Consider the following 21,686-nt stretch of genomic DNA (forward strand, 5'->3'; position numbering starts at 1 on the left):
ATAAGTATTTATACATGAAAAGTAATAATAATAATACCGTGGATGTATCAAAAATGCAGAGAGAATTTGGCTTTGTGGTAGTTATTGCTGTTCGAGAAACATTATAATTGAGGAGAGTACTCACTGAAAGTATTGACGATTGCTAAGCTGGAGCTACATTGACTTTGCAACCAGGAGGTTTCGTCAATGGCAGTTTGAATTGTAAATAAAAGGTCTGACAAAACCAGAGCCGACACTGCTTCCAAGAAGATTGTTATTATTTCAATACCTCCATGTTATTGCATAGTCTGCTCGCAAGAATTGTGTTTATGTTGTTGTCTCTAATCAAACATGCGGTTACCTTTAGCCCAAATGCAGGCCCGATACCTAACAGAGGTAACACCAAGGCGATCGCCTCCATGCCCTTTGGTCATTGCCTTGGTGCCCTTGAAGTGCTCCAGTTACAGTTTCCTCATATGGTGCCCTTTACCAAGGAGAAAATGCCTTGGTGCCCTTGCCCTTTCAAAAACAAAGCATCCAGGCCTGAACATGTTATCAGGCTGACACTACGTTTATTTTGCTCTCACCCCGTATGGCTAAAAATTACTCGACTAGAGAAATAACCTTTGAAATTGGCAAATGTGTAGTATTCTACAAAAACAGTAATTTTTTAAAGAAGAGATTAACAAAATACACACATCGGTGTATATGTATGGGTAAAACCAAAACATATTTATCCCCGATGCAAATTTCCATCTATTAAATAATTTAGTATAATATTCAAACTGCCTCTAGCTACCGGGCAATCTCGGTGGTCTAGTTAGTTATAGACATTGCTCTAGATGCAAAGTCGTGGGTTTGAATCCCACCCGAGTAGTATGTCTGTGATTTTTTTTTCACAGAGCTCGGGAAAGTACTAAGTGCACAGTGCTAACACACATCGAAGTAAATGGGTAAAACCACAAAATTTATATTCTTTATTCCTGATGCAAATTTCCATATATTTAGAAAATATCTATGAAAACATTTACCAGGTCTGTGTTATTTAAAACTTTACAAAACTATTTGGATGTTTATTTACAACATTGCGAATGTGTAAATTTGTACACGACCCTTATAGGACAACAACAAAAAGTGACAAACACTCACCAAGATTAAGATCGGTGACGAGAAAAACTCGCTTCTGAAGCAGTGATGGTCCTGCCGTGAAACGAGCAAAATCTACCCCGTAGGAAGCCTCAGAAATGTCTGCAACGATTCCCAAATGCCGTGTAGACAATATATTTTTTTCAGCCACTGATGCAAACAAAATCCCGTTTTTGTACGTGTTTTTTTTTTGGGCGTTTTAATAAAGTTATTAAAACAACAAACCCTATATTAAAAAAGTATTTCAAAAGCTTACGTCGAAAATTTGACTTTGAAGTAAAATAAGTTGTACTATTCCATTCAAACTTTTATATTCACTGTTCGAGAGAAGTTTCTCAAATGCCGATTCAGACGGCTGGATTTTTGGGTCAACAAAGGTTGAGAAAAAAACGAAACAAATGCCCTACGGCTACTGTCAACATCGACTGCACTTGATCAAAGAGAATTCGGTTAAGCGTAATATGATTGTCTACAAAATCTGCGTTAAAAACACGAACCACTATAGACGATGTGACCTGTGACATCACATGTTTACAAGAGCTACCAAGCCTGGACTTCCTGCAGGCACGATTTGTACACAGCTCAATGGAAGATAACATCAAATCTTATTTTTTAAGGAGATTGCACTGTCCAATTCTTATCAACTTTTGGTATGATGAAAAGGGGTACATCTCAGAACTTGTCCAGCTTTTACTTTCATAACTCTTTGATTTATGTGAAAACTATGACACAAAATGTTAACTTTCCCATATTACCAGTACAGTACCTTGCCTGCCAGACTAGCCAAAGAATGTACAAGGTCACAGTTATTGTACACAAAGGTCATATGGTCTATAATTGGGTGTCAACTGTCTGCTTGACGCTATAAAAACTGCTTCATGGCATGGTGCGTGCAGTGTACTGTTGTTATTGACTTTCTCTCTTTTGCTAGAGGCGGTTTGGCGAAATCACTACTCATACATCCTGCATACGTCACCATGGACCAATCAAAGGGTGCGTTCGTTTAGCTTCACTGGGTCGACCCCGGTGGTGGCGGGGTTTTTGTCCAGGACGAACGTGGGTAACTATCTGCACACGTTCGTCCTGGGAAAAAACCCCGCCACACACCGGGGTCGACCCAGGGAAGCTAAACGAACGCACCTAAAACACAGATATAGAGAGCTTACGTCACTGCACGTTTATCCAATGAATTCACTGGTTTTGATAAGCAAGTGCCTGGAAAAATACAGGGTACCAGTCTATGTAATCAGTGGAGCCAGTTTGAGTGAATGTGGCTTATAGGTGGAATTATGCCCATCATTTCATAGTCTGGTCCCCTGACCAAAGATTCCTTGACGTCTCTTGTTAAAAACCTAAATTCGACAGAGCCAAGTCGGAGATTTTTGGGTCTGGGAACCAGACTAATCATTTCAATGCCAATAGATTTACATGGCAAGTCTGCTGCCACCTAGTGCTCCCAAAAGTCTTTCATTACATCACACTAACGAAAGGGGCAATGAATATTCAGTAGGTCCAAAACTAGTAACCAATCACAACAGCTGGATCATAAACAAACGCAAACACATTATTAACAATAATATAAAATTTATTTAAATTTCGTTTTATTTTTGTATGTGTGCTTGACTTACAGACACTGGGTATCAGCATTTTGAGAAACTGAACACTATTAATTTATTTTTATGTTGTGCTAAAATACATACCTCCATAAATATTTTATTGTTTTTTTACACAGCATTTTTACAATTTTGTTTTATTTAATTTAGTCATTACTGCTATATTCTTCTTTTATTTATTGTTCTTATATCATGGACAACTACACTTTATTGTTGTAATGTGCTTTTTAATTACAAAGCAATTCCATTTAAATTTAGTTTATTTTATGTATTTTTTTGCATTACATTTTTATTTTATCCTGATACGATGGGGGGACAATTGTAAAAAAAAAAATATACAGAACTTTTTACATTTTTCGACTAACAAACAGCTGCTAGCAGTGTAACCCAGCAATCAACTTTTAACTCTGTCACTCTTTTCTTTTTTTTTTTAAACGTTTAAAAAATGTCTGCAATAAAAAATTGGGTGCAAGGCCAAGTTGATACTTTTCATGTCCCGCACTGTAAAACTCTTTCAAGTTTCTAGTTCATTTGTTTTGTTATTCTGATGCCATCTTAAAGGAGTTGTGTTCCCTGAGTATATAATGGAGTATTCCATTTCAAACCTTGGCACTAAACCTTTAAGATATCACACCCACAAACAATTTTACAATGGTGTATCTCAACGTATGCGTAAAACAACAAGCCTGTGAAAATTTGAGCTCAAATAGTCGCCGAAGTTGCGAGATAATAATGAAAGAAAAAACATCCTTGTCACACGATGTTGTGTGCTTTCATATGCTTGATTTCGAGACCTCAAATTCTAAATCTGAGGTCTCTAAATCAAATTCGTGGAAAATCAAAATTCGATACTTCAGAGGGAGCCGTTTCTCACAATGTTTTATACTACCAAAAGCTCTCCATTACTCAATACCAAGTAAGGTTTTATGCTCATAAATATTTTGGGTAACTACCAATAGTGTCCACTGCCTTTAAAGGTTTGCAACTCAACTCAAATTTGTTTGCGCTCCACTAAGCAAAGTCCCTTCTGACGGAGTCTAAAAAACAGTTGATCCTGAGAATCAAAACAATTTTTCTTGACAATGTTGCCACCATGTTTTATTATTTCAATTACCTTTAATTCAACCTCCAAAACAAAAATCCACAACAATACTGGTAGGCAACTGGAGTGGATAGAGATGGATTTGGGACTGAACAAAAGGATCAATGATGTGCTTTATTAAAGGCAGTGGACACTATTGGTAATTACTCAAAATAATTATTAGTATAAAAACTTACTTGGTAACAAGTAATGGGGAGATGTTGATAGTGTAAAACGTTGTGAGAGGGCTCTCTCTGAAGTGACATAGTTTTCAAGAAAGAAGTAATTTTCCACAAATTTGATTTTGAGACCTCAGAATTAGAGTTTGAGGTCTCGAAATCAACATCTGAAAACACACAACTAAATGTGCCAAGGGTGTTTTTTCTTTCATAGATCTCACAACTTTGACGACCAATTGAGCTCAAATGTTCACAGGTTCGATATTTTGAGATACACTAAGTGAGAAGACTAGTCTTTGACAATTACCAATAGTGTCTAGTGTCTTTAACACTGGCTTATCCATAAAACATGTATTACCCTTACCTTGCACTCTAAACAACCACAACTCATTTATTTTGGCTCATTCATCCACTTGAAACCTGCACTCCATGACATCGTCTCACCATTGATGATAACTATCTATATCTAATCACAGCGATTTGAAATTGTTTTCAAAAATATCTCGGCCACTGGCTACAATGGAATCCGTCTTATTTGCATCTGCACTCTGGACTGTTGTAGTCGAGTCCATGTAGAAGGGATACATTTTTTTCATATTTAACCTCTATTTGTCTGGCATGTCTGGTGACTAGTGTGATTGTCTGATTTCTTACGGAGCTAGCTGATAAGATCTCTCACTCAATGACGGTCCCCTCCGTGTGAAATGGAATATTCCATATCAAACCACGGCCTAGGACCTGTAAGAGAGCAAACAGAAAGCATGGGACAAGTTTGCACAATGGAAGTTTGTCAACAAGAGGGCCATACACTACCTGGTGGCAACACAATGAAAATTTGTCAACGAGAGGCCCATATTGCCTGATGCCCAACACAATGACAATTTGTCAACAAGAGGCTTAACATATTGCCTGGTGCCCAACAAATGTTTTTGAGCATGAGCACCAGTTATTGTTGATCACCAATTGACAAATGGTTCTTGAGTGAACTTGACTTTGGTATCTTAGGAGCAAAGTTCAGGATTTTTAATTTTACACTGTAGACACTGAATTCAATTGGAACTTTCATGTGACTTTGATTATATTTTTCTTTACAACTCACCCTATTTTAACCACAATAAAATGGTTCAAAAGATCAGAATAACATTATTTACATACCATGAACAACTTCAGAAAGGCCTCGGCACTGGAATCCAACTTTTTCATAAAGCAACTTGAGTTTGTCGTGGCACAGAAGAGATACTTTGGTCACCTGGTCAAAATTTTCTTGAACATGCTGGAGCAAATGCTTAAGTAGGGATGTAGCTATACCCTGAGTTTAAAAAACCAAAGATGTGAAATAAAAAATCTTGAATTTGTTTGTAGAGGTATTGTTTTCCTTTAGTCATGATAAATTTGAAATAACAATTTTGTGTGCTTTTTTTTGTAACAATTTATCCGTAACACTAGCAGACGGGCTCAACGATTGTCTCAATGTCCCCTGGTCATTGCCTTGGTGCCCTTGAAATGCTCCAATAGAAATTCACAATTTCCTCATAGGGTGCCCTTTACCAAGGAGAAGATGCCTTGGTCCTTGCCCTCTCAAAATAAAGCATATAGGCTTGGGGTTGGAATAAACTATCAACTTTCAAGAATCCATGAAATTAATTTTACTTTTTTTTTTACCTGTCTCTGATGTTCTTGATCCACGGCAACCGAATGCACGCAGACCGTTTTCCCCTCTGGTATATGTTTGTACAGAGACTCATGCGTTAACTTGTCTGGTGCCTGTGTGCAACAAATCAACTGTGGGGGGTAAAAAATAAATCACACCAAAACATTTCAACGTACAGTCCGACCATCACCATTCTAATGCTGTTGAAATCTGGATATATGTTCTCAACGCTCTCGATCCAAACAAGAAAAGAAAAGACAATGAAGAAGTTTCAGTTTTAGATGTGGAAGGAAAACCCCAGTAAATTGTTCCAGGGAAAATCCGGTGTTAAAAAGTAGGGGCTAAAAACCTAATCCACATAGTGCCCCCGGTGGAATTCGAACCTGGGTCTAAGAGGTGGAAGGTGAGACAAGAAGACACCACTACACCAACCTGACTGTGTTTGTTATGTACGAGGTACATACATGTGGCCAAGGCCAGCCTGTTTGCCCTAGTGTTGGCCTTGGTGCCCCTAAGTTTCCTAGAGACTTTATGTTTTTCCAAAGTGCCCTTTGTAAGATGAAAATGGTCTTACTCTACAGCAGTGGCTAGTTGAATTATGTAGTGACTTACCCCAATTAAGCGACTGTCCTTAAAATAACCCCAGAATAGCTCAGGGGCTTCTCTTTGTCTATATTCCAGCGTTTCTTTAGATGCCGTTTCATCACTTGGGAAACCTGAAGTAGAAAACATGACAGAATTATATAAATTAATGTTCAACTAATGAAAGTGTCATGGCCTAGTGATTAAAGGGACACGTTGCCTTGGGTCGAGTTGAAAAGCAGTTTGAAACCATTTGTTATAAAGGGGCCTATGGTTAGACTCAATTTTTTTAGAAAGATGTTTTAAAAGTAGAAAATAAATGATAATTATTGATCAACACAACTTCCACAACTACAACTAGGCCACGGTCGTTTTAAAATCTGGACTCCACAAAGACGACAAAGTTTGGCAGTACGATCTTCAATCATGCTGGGCAAAACATTATGATTGCAGTGCACTTGGGTGGGGGGGGGGGGGGGGTGCGGGGGAATTTCTGGTGATGTACTCTGCCAGTCACCAGTCACGGCAGTGCCACCACTTTTTCACTTTAATAGGAATATCTAATATTAATATACAAATAAAACAATGTGTCCGCTTCTTATTGTCATGTTGAAATTACCTGGGCTGTGTGGCCTATCTTTAATTTATGATAATAAAATATTAGTTAAGTCAAGTGACTGTATTAAAAAGCGTTGTACAGTATAGTATTTATTAATATTATGTAATCTGTGAGGTGTAATGCCGAACCCAAACCAAACCACACCACTACACTTTGAACCCATTTCATTCAATTTTTGGACACTTACATCGAGCTTCAAGCAACCAAGCCTCGTGGACTTCATGGCCAGTCACCCTTCGAATAGAATCTGCTATGCTTAAGTTTGACATTTTGGTACCGAAGCAGCAAAAAAAGAAAGAAAATGTGGACTTCTTTTAGAGTTGAATCGTCCGCGTAGAAAAATAACAGTGTTGTGAACGAGCGCCCTCTATTGCTAGCTGTCATAAAGACGGCGCCGGTTAGGTGTAGGCGGGGCATGGTGGGGATATTTTTTAAAGGGGACTTTCCCCTTTCTGGCTGATTTTCCGTTCCCTTTTCAACGGTCCTATTACATAATTTTACTTTTTTATAAGATGTTCTGAGGTGTTCTGATGTGAGAGTAGTTACCAAATAATTTTTTTCTGATGTATTGTGGCAAAGATATTTTCAAAAGTGAACTTGTTTTATGACAGTTTTGTCTAATTACCAGGTCTCAGAGGTTAGTATACATGGTTATGTACTGACCTCCAAGACCTGTTTCTTGACATAGGGATGGATGTAGAAACTTTAAAACAGAGCTTGTATTTATTATGAAAGTGGGGTGGGGTGGGGGCAGGGACTTACAAAAGTAAAACAAAAGCACACACATCTCAATGGAGAGCGTTCGGAGAATTCCTGTTTGCTAGTCATTTCTGCTCTGGAGTTTTGGTCAAACATACCGTCTCCACAGGGATGCACATTTGAGAATGTGTGTTTTTGTTCAATTGTTGACATTCAGACTGATAAGTAGCAGACAAAACCACAATTAGCACAACAGAACACCTAGTTTCATAAAATATAATTTAGTACCTTTATTGAAACTTCACAAAATCCAGTTTTCTTAAGTCTAACAAATCTTATAGGCGGATTTGATATCCTTGCTTAGTTTCTAAAAATAGCCCTGGAATATTCCATTTTCACATTGAGGGGTGAGACCTCCACTGAGACGATCTCCCATAGCCTTAATATTCTTATTAACCCTTTGCAGCTGCAGACAAGTCATTAAATGTTCTTGGTGATAGTTTAATAACACTCAACTCTTCAAGACTGATAACTGCTCTGGCAAGACCACTTTTTCTGCGACACTGCTCTGCACTCTTAGTAGACTTGTGGACAAGTCGTTAAATGTCTGTCGCGGTGATAGCATTCCGAATCTCCCCATGATTCCCGCGGTATTCTCCGAGACTGCTGGCCCCGCGTGACTACTGCTCGCACGACTACAGTCCCATTTAATGTAGAAGTCGGCAACCAGCAGTTCAAGCAAGAGCAGTGATCTCATGGGGCACCGCCACAACTCGACTATCTCAGCGTGGCAGACCATTAACGACTTGTCCACAAGTCTACACTCTTAGTAGTAGATGAGTCACTTCGGAAAAATCAGTCCTCCTCAAAACCAAAAGCTAGTTTCCTCCGATACTTCTCTCCATATAGTACCATGGTGGGTCTGTGTGCACAAATTTTAAAAGGCATTCAAAACATTTTAAGAGAAAGGAAACAAAATGCACACAGCTTGGCAAAGTGGACATTCTAGAAAAGTAGATTTTAACAAAATCCCAGGCACCTTCTAGATGTTAATGAATGGTCAGACAGTAGGAGGGTTGACTGTGTACTGTGTGGATGCAATTACTACATGATTGTGGAGTGGAGTGGAATGGCTTTTAGGATATGGTGCAAGATTGATTGATTGCTTGATTGATTGATTGATTGATTGATTGACTGATTAATGGATTTACTGATTAATTGATTAATTGATTGACTTTTTTACTTTTCAAAGCAGACAACTTTATTCATAAACAAAATAATATATACAGAATTTACAGGAACAAAGAAGACTAAACAGGTACATTGATTGATTGATTGATTGATTGATTGATTGATTGATTGATTGATTAATTGATTGATTGATTGATTGATTGACTGATTGACTGATTGACTGATTGATTGATTGATTGATTGATCGGTCGATCAATTGATTGACTAATTGAACCTACAAACATACCTCCAGGGATCTCTGAGAGACCTCTACATTGGAATCCAAGTTTTACATACATCGGTATGAGGTTGTCATGGCAAATTAGGCCCATTTTTCTGACGTTCTTCACATTCTCTTGAACATATTGGATGAAATGCTTCAAAAGTTTGGTGGCTACACCCTGCAGTTCACAAAATGGATAAAATAAATGGGGAGTTTTTTTGGTAAAGACATTTCAAAGAACTGTATAATGACAGCGAATATAAGGAATTCTTTTTTTTTGGGGGGGGACACACCCACAAATTTATCTTGGGTCACTACTGGCAACATTTTGTCGATAGACTGGCTAATCAGTTTGTGCCATTTGTGGATAAACTTTTCCTCAACTTATTCTGGAGAATCTTGAAAGTGTTTCAAAAAACATTCTGACTGACACTGACACATAGAGCTTGCATGCAAAAGCAAGGCTGATTTGGTCACGATAACTGGCCAAATTTGTGCCATTTGCTGATAAACCTTTCCAAAATTTATCCTGGACTAATTTTTGGGAAAGTGCTTTCATAAAACCATACCTTATTCCTGAAGTCTTGGTGAACACATAGAGTCCGCACGCAAACAAGGGCACCCTCAGGTTCATGACTGTTATTGGAATAGTTTGTTATGTGAACTTCCGATGACCTCGTAGCACTCAAGTTCTGAAGATGAATCAAAGAAGATTCAGGAAAAAAATAGGTGGGGAGAGGGGGGTGGCTGAAAAACTTGAATGTACTCATTAAGAAGTTGTTGAATTTGGGATACGGTTAGGTGGGGAGGGGGGTCGAACACAGAGTCGGGGACTGAAGTCTTAGACTCAGACATAAATTCTGTGCTATTCACACCATTTTTGAAATATCTGGAAAACTTGAGATTTTCTCTTGATTTGAAACTGGAGACTATAGTTGAAACCTGCCTCTGAAGACTTGAGAATTCATTTTAAGACTTCTCTTTAAAAAACTTGTTTGATTAGCCTTGAGGAATTTTCCCAGAAAGATTTCATACTGGCCTGAAGACTTGCCCTCATAGACTCGAATGAACAACTTGGGAATTAACAATCAATGGAGAGCTGTTGATAGTATAAAATATTGTGAGAGATGGCTCCCTCTGAAGTAACGTAGTTTTTGAGAAAGAAGTAATTTTCCACTAAAGTATTTGACATTGATTTTGAGACCTCAAAATCAAGCATCTGAAAGCGCAAATTTTCGTGTGATAAGGGTGTGTTTTCTTCCATTGTTATCTACATGTACTCGCAACTTCAACAACCAGTTTCACAGGTTTGTTATTTTGAGCATGTTGAGATACACCAAGTGAGAGGACTGGTCTTTGACAGTTACCATAGGTGTCCGGTGTCGTTAAAGACTTGAGGCGTTTGATTGGAATCTTGTCCTCAAAGACTTGAGATTTGACCTGTAAAAGTTGGACTAATTACAGGTTTAACATTGAAGGGAAACATACTTACACCAACTAGTCGATCATTCTCAAATAAACCCCAGAATAACTCTGGGGCAGACTTGTGTCTGAAAACATACGTTTCTTCCAGTGGTTTCTCCCCAGTTGGAAATGCTGCACATGTGAAACCAAAACAAAAGACATAAAAAGTGCTGTAAGTAAAATATGACAAGAAAACAATTCCATGCTTTGTTTTCCTCGTTCATTTGATTGAAGAGTAAACTTCCATTAACAATAGCCTAATCCATCAAGCTCCGCCCCATTGAGTATTGATCGATCACAACCCATTGCACAACCAAAAGTACGACACTATTAAGTCCGACATAGTGTTCTTGCTCACACGTGCACTGTGGGCGGAACCTAATGGATTGGTGTATTGATTTCAAGACTATCTAGGAGCTGGACTTTCTTACCCAAATGAGCTGATGCATTTTCTACCAACATCATGGACTTGCCGATGTCTTATTGTAATAGACCGTTTTTATATAGCGCTTTTCACGCCCGAGGGGTGTCTCAAAACGCTTCAGACGTTATTACCCCTGGTCACTGGGCCTTAAATCATTCCTTAAACCATCTCAGCTCCCTGGGGAGTATACAGCCTGTGCACAATATGTGCACTACTCGGCTAAACCAATCACAACAACCATCTCTGCCCTCACAGGTACCCATTTACCCCTGGGTGGAGAGAAGCAATTATAGTTAAAGGAACACGTTGCCTTGGATCGGACGAGTTGGTCTATAAAAAGCGTTTGTAACCAGTTTTTTATAAAACGCATATGGTTGGAAAGATGTTTTAAAAGTAGAATACAATGATCCACACAAGTTTGCCTCGAAATTGCGTGGTTTTCTTTTTACTGTGCGAACTAACATGGTCGGCCATTTATGGGAGTCAAAAAAATTTGACTCCCATAAACGGCCGACCGTGTTAGTCGCCGAGGTAAAAGGAAAACCGTGCAATTTCGAGGCATGTTTGTGTGGATCATTGTATTATACTTTTACAACATCTTTCTACCCATATGCATTTTATAAAAAACGGTTACAAACGCTTTTCAAAGACCAACTCGACCGATCCAAGGCAATGTGTTCCTTTAAGTGTCTTGCTCAGGGACACAAATGTCACGACCGGGATTCGAACCCACACTCTGCTGACCAAAAGCATCAGAGCTTGAGTTCGGTGCTCTTATCCACTCGGCCCACCACCCCACAACATAGCTCACAACGTACTGGCTAACAATGGGCAGGCTAACAATGGACCGCTGTGGGGCTGAGTCTGATAATGCTATCTATATTAATATTATGGAGGGTTCCATATGGAAACAGCATCTGTTGGCCTTTGTCATAAGTAGCAAACCAATGGGCCTCGGTTTAACCTTTGCCGCTTTGGTCAAAGTAATCCATTTGGCCCCGTCCCCCATGGGCTTGCTAAGTGTGGATGTCACCTACTCACAAACGCATCAAATAAAGAGGAACCTATTCTTTACGACATGCCTGCTTAGTCAACTAAAAAAGGAAAGACGGCGCTAGCAAAACAAAAAAGTCAAACTAATTAAAGTTAAATGTACTACCTTCATAACCAATGACCCAAGCTGCATGGACTTCTTGAGAAGTAATTCTCCGAATAAATTGAGACATTTTTTTGGGAGGGTGGCCATCTGGCACTGCCTCCAAACAGCTCAAATCAAGATGTGAGTTTTACTACATTTTAAGTATACCATGGATAAAGCTATTAATAACGCACACTGCACAGATGCAGACACCTGCATATTTTTATTTGCAAATAATTTGAGGAGATTATTTAAATGCATTTATGGGACATTTCAGAAGTTTAATTACCCATACTAAGAATGCGTTGCACACCTACCAGTACCATTGATCATCATTAATTAAAGGCATGAAAGGCAGTGGACACTATTGGTAATTACTCAAAATAATTATTAGCATCCCCCCATAAAACTTCACTTGGTAATGAGTATAAATGGGGAGAGGATAGTATAACACATCCTGAGTCACGGCTCCCTCTAATATTCTAGTCATAGTTCTGCTAGTTTACCTAGACCCAGTAACTGGGGCGCAGCCTGTACTCCTTTTTTCGAATTTTGACATTCTCTGTCGTTCTAGCACTAGCAGAATGTCAAAATTCGGGGAAAAAAAGGAGTACAGCGCCCAAGTTACTGGGTCTAAGTTCTACCTAGCTATTATAACAGTCAGTAGAGTAGAAGAACTATGATATTGATACAGTGGTCTTGTCTTTTCAGGTGGATGCTATTATTTAATTAATATCATTATCAAAAAAGAGTGACATTAACTTGATTCATTCTTAGAAGTTTTATTCATTTATTGTAGTATTATTATTTTTTAGTAGGTTTCGAAGTTTAGCATGTTTACCTTCATTTATGTTTCGATTTCGAAGTTTGAGGAGGAGTTGCCGGTGTCATATCCCTTTTTGTCCCCACGGGACGGAGGAACTTTTGTCATGTTTGTCCAGAAGGAACAACAAAGCTATAGGGAAGGACCTTTTTCGGAGAAAACAAACCCACAAACTAAATTGAAAAAGTAGTCTCCATTAAATGGTTATACCGCCCTCCATTGACGAACATCAGCTAACAAGTAACGACTGTTTCCTGCCAGTGTGCTGGATGCGCTCTTCCATCCTCCGAACACACTTTATCTCACAGTCAGTCAGTCACCATGGAAGACGATGCACCTGTAATCTACGGGCTTGAGTTTCAGGTAGGTTTGCTTGAATTGAAACAAAAATAATCTAGAAATAAATGGAAGAGTTACAATTAATGTTTGATGATGTTTAATTTGAACACCTTTCTGCTCTCCTTTCTAAATAAAAATTGCATGTGTGTAATATTCGTATGTTTTTTTAGATGAGTTTTTCACTGCTTTCCAAAAGACCAAGCTCCAATTTTCCCCATCCCAAACCCTTCCTTCACACATGGCCTTTAGCTGCTTACCATAATGACAGAGAGTAGTTGTAGGATTATTTGGATTACTTATTTATTATAAATTATAGACCTTTCGCCAATCTGCCTGGCTGATTTGAAATTTGCTGAAATCCCGAGATTGCGAGAATGCCGCAAAAACAAAAAAGGCATTGCCATTTTATCAGATTGCGGAACCTACTTCTAGAAACTATAATTAAGTATAAGGTTCCCCCGTGCCTTATAGTTTCTAGAAGTAAGCGAAACCATGGCCTCATACTAGGAGTAGGACACACCCACTCCCGATTCGCTAGCAAAATTAAGCCAAACCAATATTACTTTGTTAGCGTTATTTTTTGACTTCCATATTTTGTTTTTGAGAAAGGGGCTGAGTCATCAAAGAGTCGTCAAGATCATAGCCTGTTTGCTTGGAATTCAAATTCTCACCAAGATACAGAATGTGCGCGTAGGCTCTCCATAATATGTAAGAAGGGAGCGCGTGCAGTTACTTTGGGAGAGTTCATAATTTCATGTACAGCACACAGGTTTGCATTGACCCTATCAACACAGGCCCTTTCTTTAATGACAAAGTTCAGTCCAAACCTCCACCTCTCAGCTCCCCAAGGCCCAAGCCCAACCCGAAACCCATCCCAAACCCCATCCGAAACCCCACCCCAAACCCAAACCCAAACCCAAACCCAAACCCCACCCCATCATTTTAATTCTACAACGTTTCATTTTATCACTTTTTATTTCAGGCGAGGGCGCTAGCTCCTCAGGTAGCCGAGTCTGAGGTGATCCGCTTCCTCGTTGGGACTCAGTCACTCAAAAATGAGAATCAGGTCAGAATGAGAATCTTTTTCAAAATCAGGCAGGGGAGCCTAATCTCCGCCCCTTCCTGCATTGACCATCTGGGCCCAACTTGATGGCTCTTTTTACCATAATCAAACAATCGTCGCTTACAGAAGCAAGAAATTCTGTGCTAACGGCAAGGGTAAGCGGGGAGTTTTGGGGAGTTTTGGCTCATGCGCTTGCGTACTCCACGTTATTAGGCATTCTACACTTACAAAATATATTACATGGCTAGTGCAAAAATTCAGGGCTTGCTGGCAAGCGGAGAATGGTGATCAAAAGCGCAAAATTCTGCAGTTAGCAGAGCCATGAACTTGGGCCCTGATCATCTGCCAACACCGGAGTGTTGGTTCGAATCCCAGTCGTGACACTTGTCCTATGAGCAAGATTCTTCATACTATAAAATTGTTTCTCTTCACCCAAGGGTATAAATGGGTACCTGTGAGGGTAGAGGTTGATAATGTGAATAAAAAATCCTTTGGAGCGCTACCTGGTAGAGGTTAATATTGTTGATGAAAAAGCTTTTGAAGCACCACGGTTGCCCAGGGCCGTATACTTCCCAAGGAGCTGAGAAAGACTAAAGGAATGTTTTTGGTCCAATGACCAGGGCCCTTGATACGGTTATTGTAAAATGCGTTATATAAGACCAAGTTATTATTATTTGCTTTCCCCATTTTATTGTAGGTTCATCTTCTTGACTTTGATGATGATAATAATATCTTGAATAAGACGGTGTTCCTCCACAAAGACGGAGAGATTTGGCACATCAGCTCAAACCCAGCGAATAAAAACATCCTGACAACATGCTTCAATAAAAGTAAGTCATTTCATCACAGGGTCAATCAGCGATTCGCAAGTTAGGTTTGAATAAGTCTGGTGCAATAGCTTCTTTAGTCAAATCAAAGTGCTTCAATTTAAATTCATCACTTCAATAACATATCTTTCTGAAAGTTTGAACATATATACTCTTGCGCCTTAAGTACCTTGTTTGGTAGATACGTGCGCTATATAAGACTTTGACATGGTTATGTCAGATGGTTTGGGGCAATTGCATTGTGAATGCATACAACCTTCATTTTACCATGGGCTTCAGATTATGGTTGTGAGCTGAACTGTGTAAAGTTTATGAAACGCTCCTGTTGGATGGGTTAAATATTCCAGGAGCAGGTGTAAATGGATTTGAGATGGATTGCACGTATGATATTATTGACCATCTTCGTTGATGAAACGTACACGCATGAAAGGCTATCATTGGCTTAGAGTTGTGCGCAGCTATGTGCAATCCATCTATTGGACTGCTAGAGTTGGAATTTGGATTGGATTTTTTTGCGAAATGCCAGCAGAATATTCTGGCTGTCCGCTAGGCTTACTAGAGTTTTCATATTGTGGGAGTATACCTGACTTTTGAGACTCCTTAACTATCAGAGTTATATCTTTTTTTACGCAGTTGTCAACAGTAAGATTGAGACTCAAGCTGCTCTGTGGCGTATCCCTTCAGATTCTGACCCTTCAGACAAGGACCCTGCAATCCAAGATGACTCCAGCTCTTATGCAAGATCGCTGGAGGTTCTCTGTCGATTTGACAACCAGGACATGGGTAACATGATCAGGTACTAATAAGACCATGGCACAGTTTCTAAGGCCCTGTTTTAAACCGCGGCTCCGGCTTTTGATTCGGCTTCAGGCTCTGTCATCTGAAGCGCTAAGCGTGTACCCAAGGCAAGCGCAATTGTTAAAAACAACCACTGAATCTAGAGCCGAAAATTTGTGGATGCAAAAAGGGCCATAGAGCTGCTGAAGCACTAAAAGTTTTGCTTACCATATTTGATAATATAAGGTTACCAGCAAAAAGACCATTCAACACTAACCATACCTGTGACTGGCATCATGGTCATGTTTTGGTCGCAATATTTTCTGCTTAAGCAGCTCTGTGAAATGTGGCCATGCAGCTGTTGATTTCCTCAAACCTCATCCCTCAGAAGTAGCTAAGCACAACAAAATTCTGCTTACCAGAATAAGGTTACTAGCCAAAATACCATTTCATATCTGTGTCTAGTATTATGGTCATTTTTGCTTAGCAGAATTTGTTTAGTCAAAATTTCTGCTTAAGCAGCATTATGAAATTCAAATTTACATAGACATTAAAATTTACTCAAATACCTTATTTGCATATAAATTGATCACATGCTTGGCTGCTTAACTTAAGGGCAAGACCTGGTGGTTGTTATATACTAGGCATTGTTTTGACTTACATGTAAATCATATAAATGGTTGTGGATTTGTTTCTTCTTTGCAGTATTCTATGGGAGCCGCAGGGTGATGGGACGAAGGCTGTATCCATCTCGGACAGCCATCTTGCTCAGTGGGACATAGAATCTAGCGGCAGTGAGGCAAAGGTACAGAACTGATTTCCCAATCGCATATGATGTCACACTCTCAAAAAGGAGGCAGATCATTGGACAATAGCTGTTCTCTGTGCGTAAAAATGTGCGCGTGACCTCAGCATACCTGTAGCGTTTCCCATTATGCAATGGGGAGCTATTGATTTCTTACACAATACAGAATGCGCCTCCGAACAATGCGCGTAATTTGGGTTTCAGCTCTCTTTTTTGCATGTTTGTTTACGATTTTGACACCAAAATTGACACCCAGGATAGGCACATGTGAGTACGCTGCGCGTATTGCAAGGGGTGTATTAGCCATTTGCGAATTAGATTTGACTAATGTCTGGTACAATAACTTGCTTAGTCACAAGTTACCCGCTTACATTTGAATTCCTCAGACTGTAGAGACAGCTGCTTGGTCAAATGGTGCTGGCAAGCCTTTGCCTAGCAACCTCCAGATGAGCAAACCCTGGTACCATTGTGCCTTACACATTCATTCAGGATTGTGTAAGGGTGTCCACCGTCTCTTAAGTAGGTATGCAAAAGCTTTCCCCATTTCATGTGACATAGCAACTGTCTTGATAGCCTGAGGCATGTCAGAGGAATTCAAATTTAAGTGGTAACTTGTGATCAAGCACGTAATTGTACCAGACAATATTCAAATCTCACACACAAAAGGCTTATTGGGGCAGTTGGGTTGGCGTAGTGGAATCTTTCCTCGCCTTTTGTTAATTATTACAAGTCACCAATAAAACACTCGTTTTGGGTTCTCATTGAACAGGTGTCGTCCTCCGTTGCCCTCGAGAGCAAAGGTCACCCCAAGTTCTCAGCGGGTCGCTGGAACCCTCATCATAACAACACACAGGTGGCCACAGCAAATGACTCAACAATCAGAGGATGGGACTTAAGAACAATGAAGTAAGTAACAGTACTGGGCCCAATTTCATAGAGACTGTAAGCACAAAAACTTGCTAAGAATAGTATTGCTTAGCAGTTCCATGTTACTAGCCCAAGTTACATTAAGTTTGCATTGTTGTGGCTGGTGCCTGTCTGTCAAGCAGTATTTTTTGCTTAGCAGCTTTATGAAATTGGGCCCTGGTAAAGTAATAAGGCCCAGTTTCATAAATCTGCTTTTAAGCAGAAAAAATTACTGAACAATTTTCTGTGTAGCAAAAATCAGCAGGATAATGGTCTCACATGATACATGTGACATAGTATTTTGGTAAGTAACCTTATTCTAGTAAGCATGATATTGTTGCAGTTGTGTTACTTTTTGTGCCCTATGAAATTGGACTGTTGGTCTATTGAAAATTGGTCTATGAAATTAAACCAGGCTCACTTATTGGGCTTGATGCATTGACGTCATCGTGTCGCCAACTCGAGGAAAAGCGATGTCGAAACTATGAAATAGCTCAGCTTTGTACTAGCTGCGCATAGGAGAAATAAATAAATTTTGGTTTAATTCTTCGCATCTGTTTTTCACCCATCCAGGCAATGCTACACTATAGAGAACGCCCACGGTCAGTTGGTACGTGATTTAGACTTTAACCCCAACAAGCAGTACTATCTGGCGAGCTGCGGTGACGACTGCAAGGTGAAGTTTTGGGATGTACGGAACACGGAGTCGGCTGTCCTTACGCTAACAGATCATTCCCATTGGTAGGTTCACACTGTCTGTAAATAGTGGGGTGTCGTGGCTTAGTGGTTAAGAGCATCGTTATTCACGTTCTGGTGGTTAAGTCATCGGGGTGTGGGGTGGGCAAGTTTTCCGATTGCCCAAAATCCGGACAAAATTTCCACTGAACCACGGTTTCCTAATTTTGTCAATATCTTTGTTCGAATTGCCAGTCAGAAGCCATTCAACATGTTACTACTTTTAGCCAAACATTACACCCAAGTTTACGATACAACCTGGGAAGCGATAGTAGAGGGATCACCTTAAAGTCACCTGGAAATATAATTTTTTTTCTTTCAAACATAAGAGTGTATGCTTACGAACAATAAAACAATTTTTTTAGTAATTGTTTGTCACGATTTATATGTTTAAAAAATATATAAAGTTGTTTGGGGGCTGACTCCGCCTACCCCTTTTGTGACCTCAATCGAGGCAGACTTTGCCTGCAATGCGTATAGTAAACACACGTGCAAAGTACATGTACGTCCAAGTCGTGAGTTGGTACATTTCAAAAAGTGTTTTTCTGCATTCAGCAGCAATACACTTGGTCGGCATGGCCGGAAAAAAAACAATGTCTTTTTTTTTTGAAACGTACAAACTCAAGATTTGGTCCGTACATGTACTTTGCAATTGTGTTTACTCTACGCATCACAGGCAAAGTCTGCCTCGATTGACGTCACAAACAGCGCCCTCTCGGGTCGGGGTCTACTCTTAAATTTGTTAATAACATAATAACTGATTTTTTAAAACCTTAGCTAACTGTTTATTCACATTCCACTCATCAAAACACATATATTAGTGACAAAAGCTTTATTTTGAAAAAATACCACTTCCAGGTGACTTTAATGGAATGCAACTTTTTATTTTCAGTATACAGTATAAACCACAATGCATCACCTTCAAATCATCAGTTAAAATGCACAAAAGCACTCTCGAAGAAGCTTCCACAGTATAATAAACCTCAACAAACCTAGTCCTAATCTGATAATCCCTCGCACTTACAAAAGTGAGGGGACCGGTCCTTCCTAGTTGCTGGTCCCGATGCTGGAACTCCCTACCAAATCAACATCAACTCACCCTACACTTTCAAGTCTAAATTAAAACTGATCTGTTCTCTTCTCGCCCATAAACTACCCATTTTGTAGCATTCTTTAGCAGGGCATTGTATCATTGAGTAATGCGCTTTATAAGTCTTACCTATTATTGTTATTATTATTAACTGCGGATCTGTTTTATCTATCTATCTTTTCCCAAAGGGTGTGGAGTGTGCGATACAACCAGTTCCATGACCAGCTTGTACTGACCTCCAGCAGTGACAGTCGGGTCATCTTGACTAATGCATCGTCAATCTCCTCCGAGCCATTCGGCCATCTTGATGATGAAGAGGATGACAGTGATAAAGAGGAAGGGTCAGAGATCAAGTAAGTATGTTTGGTCTGGACCTGATTTCATACAGCTGCTTAGAAACTTTCTTGGCTAAGCAAGAAATGGCTGTGGTACAATTAGCAGCAATGGTAACTGTATGGTGTTCTGGCTGGTGACCTATTTTTGCAATGCAAAAGTTTTGCGGTGCTAAGCAAGTTTTTGTGCTGACAGTCTTTATGAAATTAGGCCCAGGAGTGCAATTTGGCGACCCCAACCAAAGCCCAACTAACTCAACAAGTCAGTTACTGGTTGGTCTGAACAGCATCGTCACCGCGCTCAACCGTACACGCGAAAACGCTCAACCGATAACCAATGTTTCTGGTTGGGGTCGCCAAAATGCACTCCAGATCTGGTTCATAGGGTACTTGGGGGATTTGAACATGCGACCCCAACATTTGAGAGCATGGGCCTAATTTCATAGCAAATTTTGCTTAGCAGTTGTCTGCTTCGAAATAAAATTGCAGTGGAAATTTTTCTCGACCTTCTCTAGATCAAAAGAGCTAAAGATTGTAAGAAACTAATCAGTGTAATATTTTTCCTTGTTCTCCTCTAGACCCAAAGAGCCGGTCAAAGATGGTCTGATCGCCACCTATGAGGAGCATGAAGACAGCGTCTATGCAGCGGAGTGGTCAACGGTAGACCCCTGGCTCTTTGCCTCCCTAAGCTACGATGGCAGACTCGTCATTAATAGGGTCCCAAAAGCCGAAAAGTACAAGATATTATTATGAGTTGGGAAATATCGAGGGATGATACCTAGGCCCGGACAGACTGTGCAAGTCTCGTAGGTATTTGAACATTGGGCCATGTTAAAGGATTTAGGTACTTTTTGTGCAGCACAAAACACAAACTTCCACAAGTTTACATGAAACTTACACAGATTGAAAGATAATGATAGTAGAAAGCTTCCCTTAAAGTATTACCTGCTGAGGTGCTGTAGTTTTTGAGAAATGAGTAAAAGTTAACATGTACAACGGATTGACATGACTCGCCTGAGAACAGTGCTTTGTGATTCTCACCTTTTTCCTCAAAAACTTGACAACAAATGAAGCTGCTATAGACGATGTGACCTATGTTTACATTCAAATTGCCCTCTGTTGACAAAACACTATATACGTCATGTTTCGCCGGGCACTGAGTTGCGTAGTCATAGTAAGATTGCGTACACTTTCTAGCTGGCTGCCAAAACACAAAGGTTTTGCTCGGCGGTATGCGCGCGAATCATGTTATGGTTTTCGTGTGATGTCAGAGGTCACATCGTCTATTTCTACAGGTATTTTATATTACATCAATCTTCATTCACAGTGAATAGGGATTCATATCATAGGCAAAACCTGATCTGCTAAGTGTACAAATTTGTTTTGTGGGTTACTGGAATGTAGAAATGCATTTTTTGCCCAACAATTTGGATCCAAGTTAGAGACCCTTTTTGACATTCCGTTTTTCCATAACTCATAATGATGTCTTTGTTTGCTCATATCGTACACAAGTAAAGATCTTTAAATATTGTTGCAAGGTCATTGTAGTTTAAATCTTGTCATTTATTTCTATTATGTGATTTTGACCTCGTAAAGTATATGTTGTTTTTTGTACATACCGAATATCGATTGTAAATATTAATAAACTATGTACATATACATAATGGCAGAGAGTTTGTTTGTTTGTTTGTAATTGCATTGTCGTCATTTCAAAATAGCAGTAAGGTTGTAAAAGGTTTAAAGTGTCAAAACACCATTCCCCCTCCCTCCTGTGGCAGATTCCTGGACCTGTTTAATGAGCTTTACCCCTACCGCTTTTCCAATCCCCCTTTCTCAAACCCTCTTTCCCTTACCACCTCCATTTTCCTTACCCCCTTGCCCATACTCCATTTCCCACACACCCTTCCCCTAAACCCCCAGTTCCCAAACCCCTCTTTCCCAAACCCCTCTTTCCCATACCA

General features: G+C 39.7%; 4 protein-coding genes across 6 annotated transcripts in view; 1 reads left to right on the forward strand and 3 right to left on the reverse strand.

Moving 5' to 3' along the window:
- The window catches only part of LOC139952412 (sodium-coupled monocarboxylate transporter 1-like), a 25,670-nt gene extending 21,175 nt beyond the window's left edge, over positions 1 to 4,495 (reverse strand). The window contains exons 1-2 of one of the 3 annotated variants that reach the window (XM_071951534.1): positions 4,363 to 4,446; positions 1,129 to 1,275 (exon numbers count right to left, since the gene is read on the reverse strand). The gene's annotated coding sequence lies outside the window, so the exon portion shown is untranslated. Of the gene's footprint in view, positions 1 to 1,128; positions 1,276 to 4,362 lie in introns of all 3 variants that reach the window. The other 2 variants (XM_071951535.1, XM_071951533.1) reach the window with 2 other exon arrangements.
- On the reverse strand, positions 2,730 to 7,199 carry LOC139952414 (uncharacterized). The gene is made up of 5 exons (XM_071951536.1): positions 7,038 to 7,199; positions 6,262 to 6,365; positions 5,661 to 5,780; positions 5,154 to 5,307; positions 2,730 to 4,736 (listed from the first exon to the last, which is right to left on the reverse strand). The coding sequence occupies exons 1-5, from the start codon at positions 7,117 to 7,119 to the stop codon at positions 4,678 to 4,680; spliced, it is 519 nt and encodes a 172-aa protein (XP_071807637.1). The 5' UTR covers positions 7,120 to 7,199; the 3' UTR covers positions 2,730 to 4,677.
- Positions 7,200 to 7,814: 615 nt separating this feature from the next.
- On the reverse strand, positions 7,815 to 12,131 carry LOC139952539 (uncharacterized). Its single transcript, XM_071951707.1, has 5 exons — positions 12,050 to 12,131; positions 10,495 to 10,598; positions 9,572 to 9,694; positions 9,027 to 9,180; positions 7,815 to 8,471 (listed from the first exon to the last, which is right to left on the reverse strand). Exons 1-5 carry the CDS (start codon positions 12,114 to 12,116, stop codon positions 8,428 to 8,430), a joined length of 492 nt encoding a protein of 163 aa, XP_071807808.1. The 5' UTR covers positions 12,117 to 12,131; the 3' UTR covers positions 7,815 to 8,427.
- Positions 12,132 to 13,093: 962 nt separating this feature from the next.
- LOC139952538 (EARP-interacting protein homolog) lies at positions 13,094 to 21,394 on the forward strand. Its single transcript, XM_071951706.1, has 9 exons — positions 13,094 to 13,214; positions 14,173 to 14,256; positions 14,951 to 15,083; positions 15,714 to 15,876; positions 16,563 to 16,662; positions 17,432 to 17,568; positions 18,142 to 18,309; positions 19,582 to 19,746; positions 20,304 to 21,394. Exons 1-9 carry the CDS (start codon positions 13,173 to 13,175, stop codon positions 20,476 to 20,478), a joined length of 1,167 nt encoding a protein of 388 aa, XP_071807807.1. The 5' UTR covers positions 13,094 to 13,172; the 3' UTR covers positions 20,479 to 21,394.
- Positions 21,395 to 21,686: the final 292 nt, after the last annotated feature.

Source organism: Asterias amurensis, chromosome 20 (assembly GCF_032118995.1).
Source record: "Asterias amurensis chromosome 20, ASM3211899v1".
Taxonomy (NCBI): Eukaryota; Metazoa; Echinodermata; class Asteroidea; order Forcipulatida; family Asteriidae; genus Asterias; species Asterias amurensis.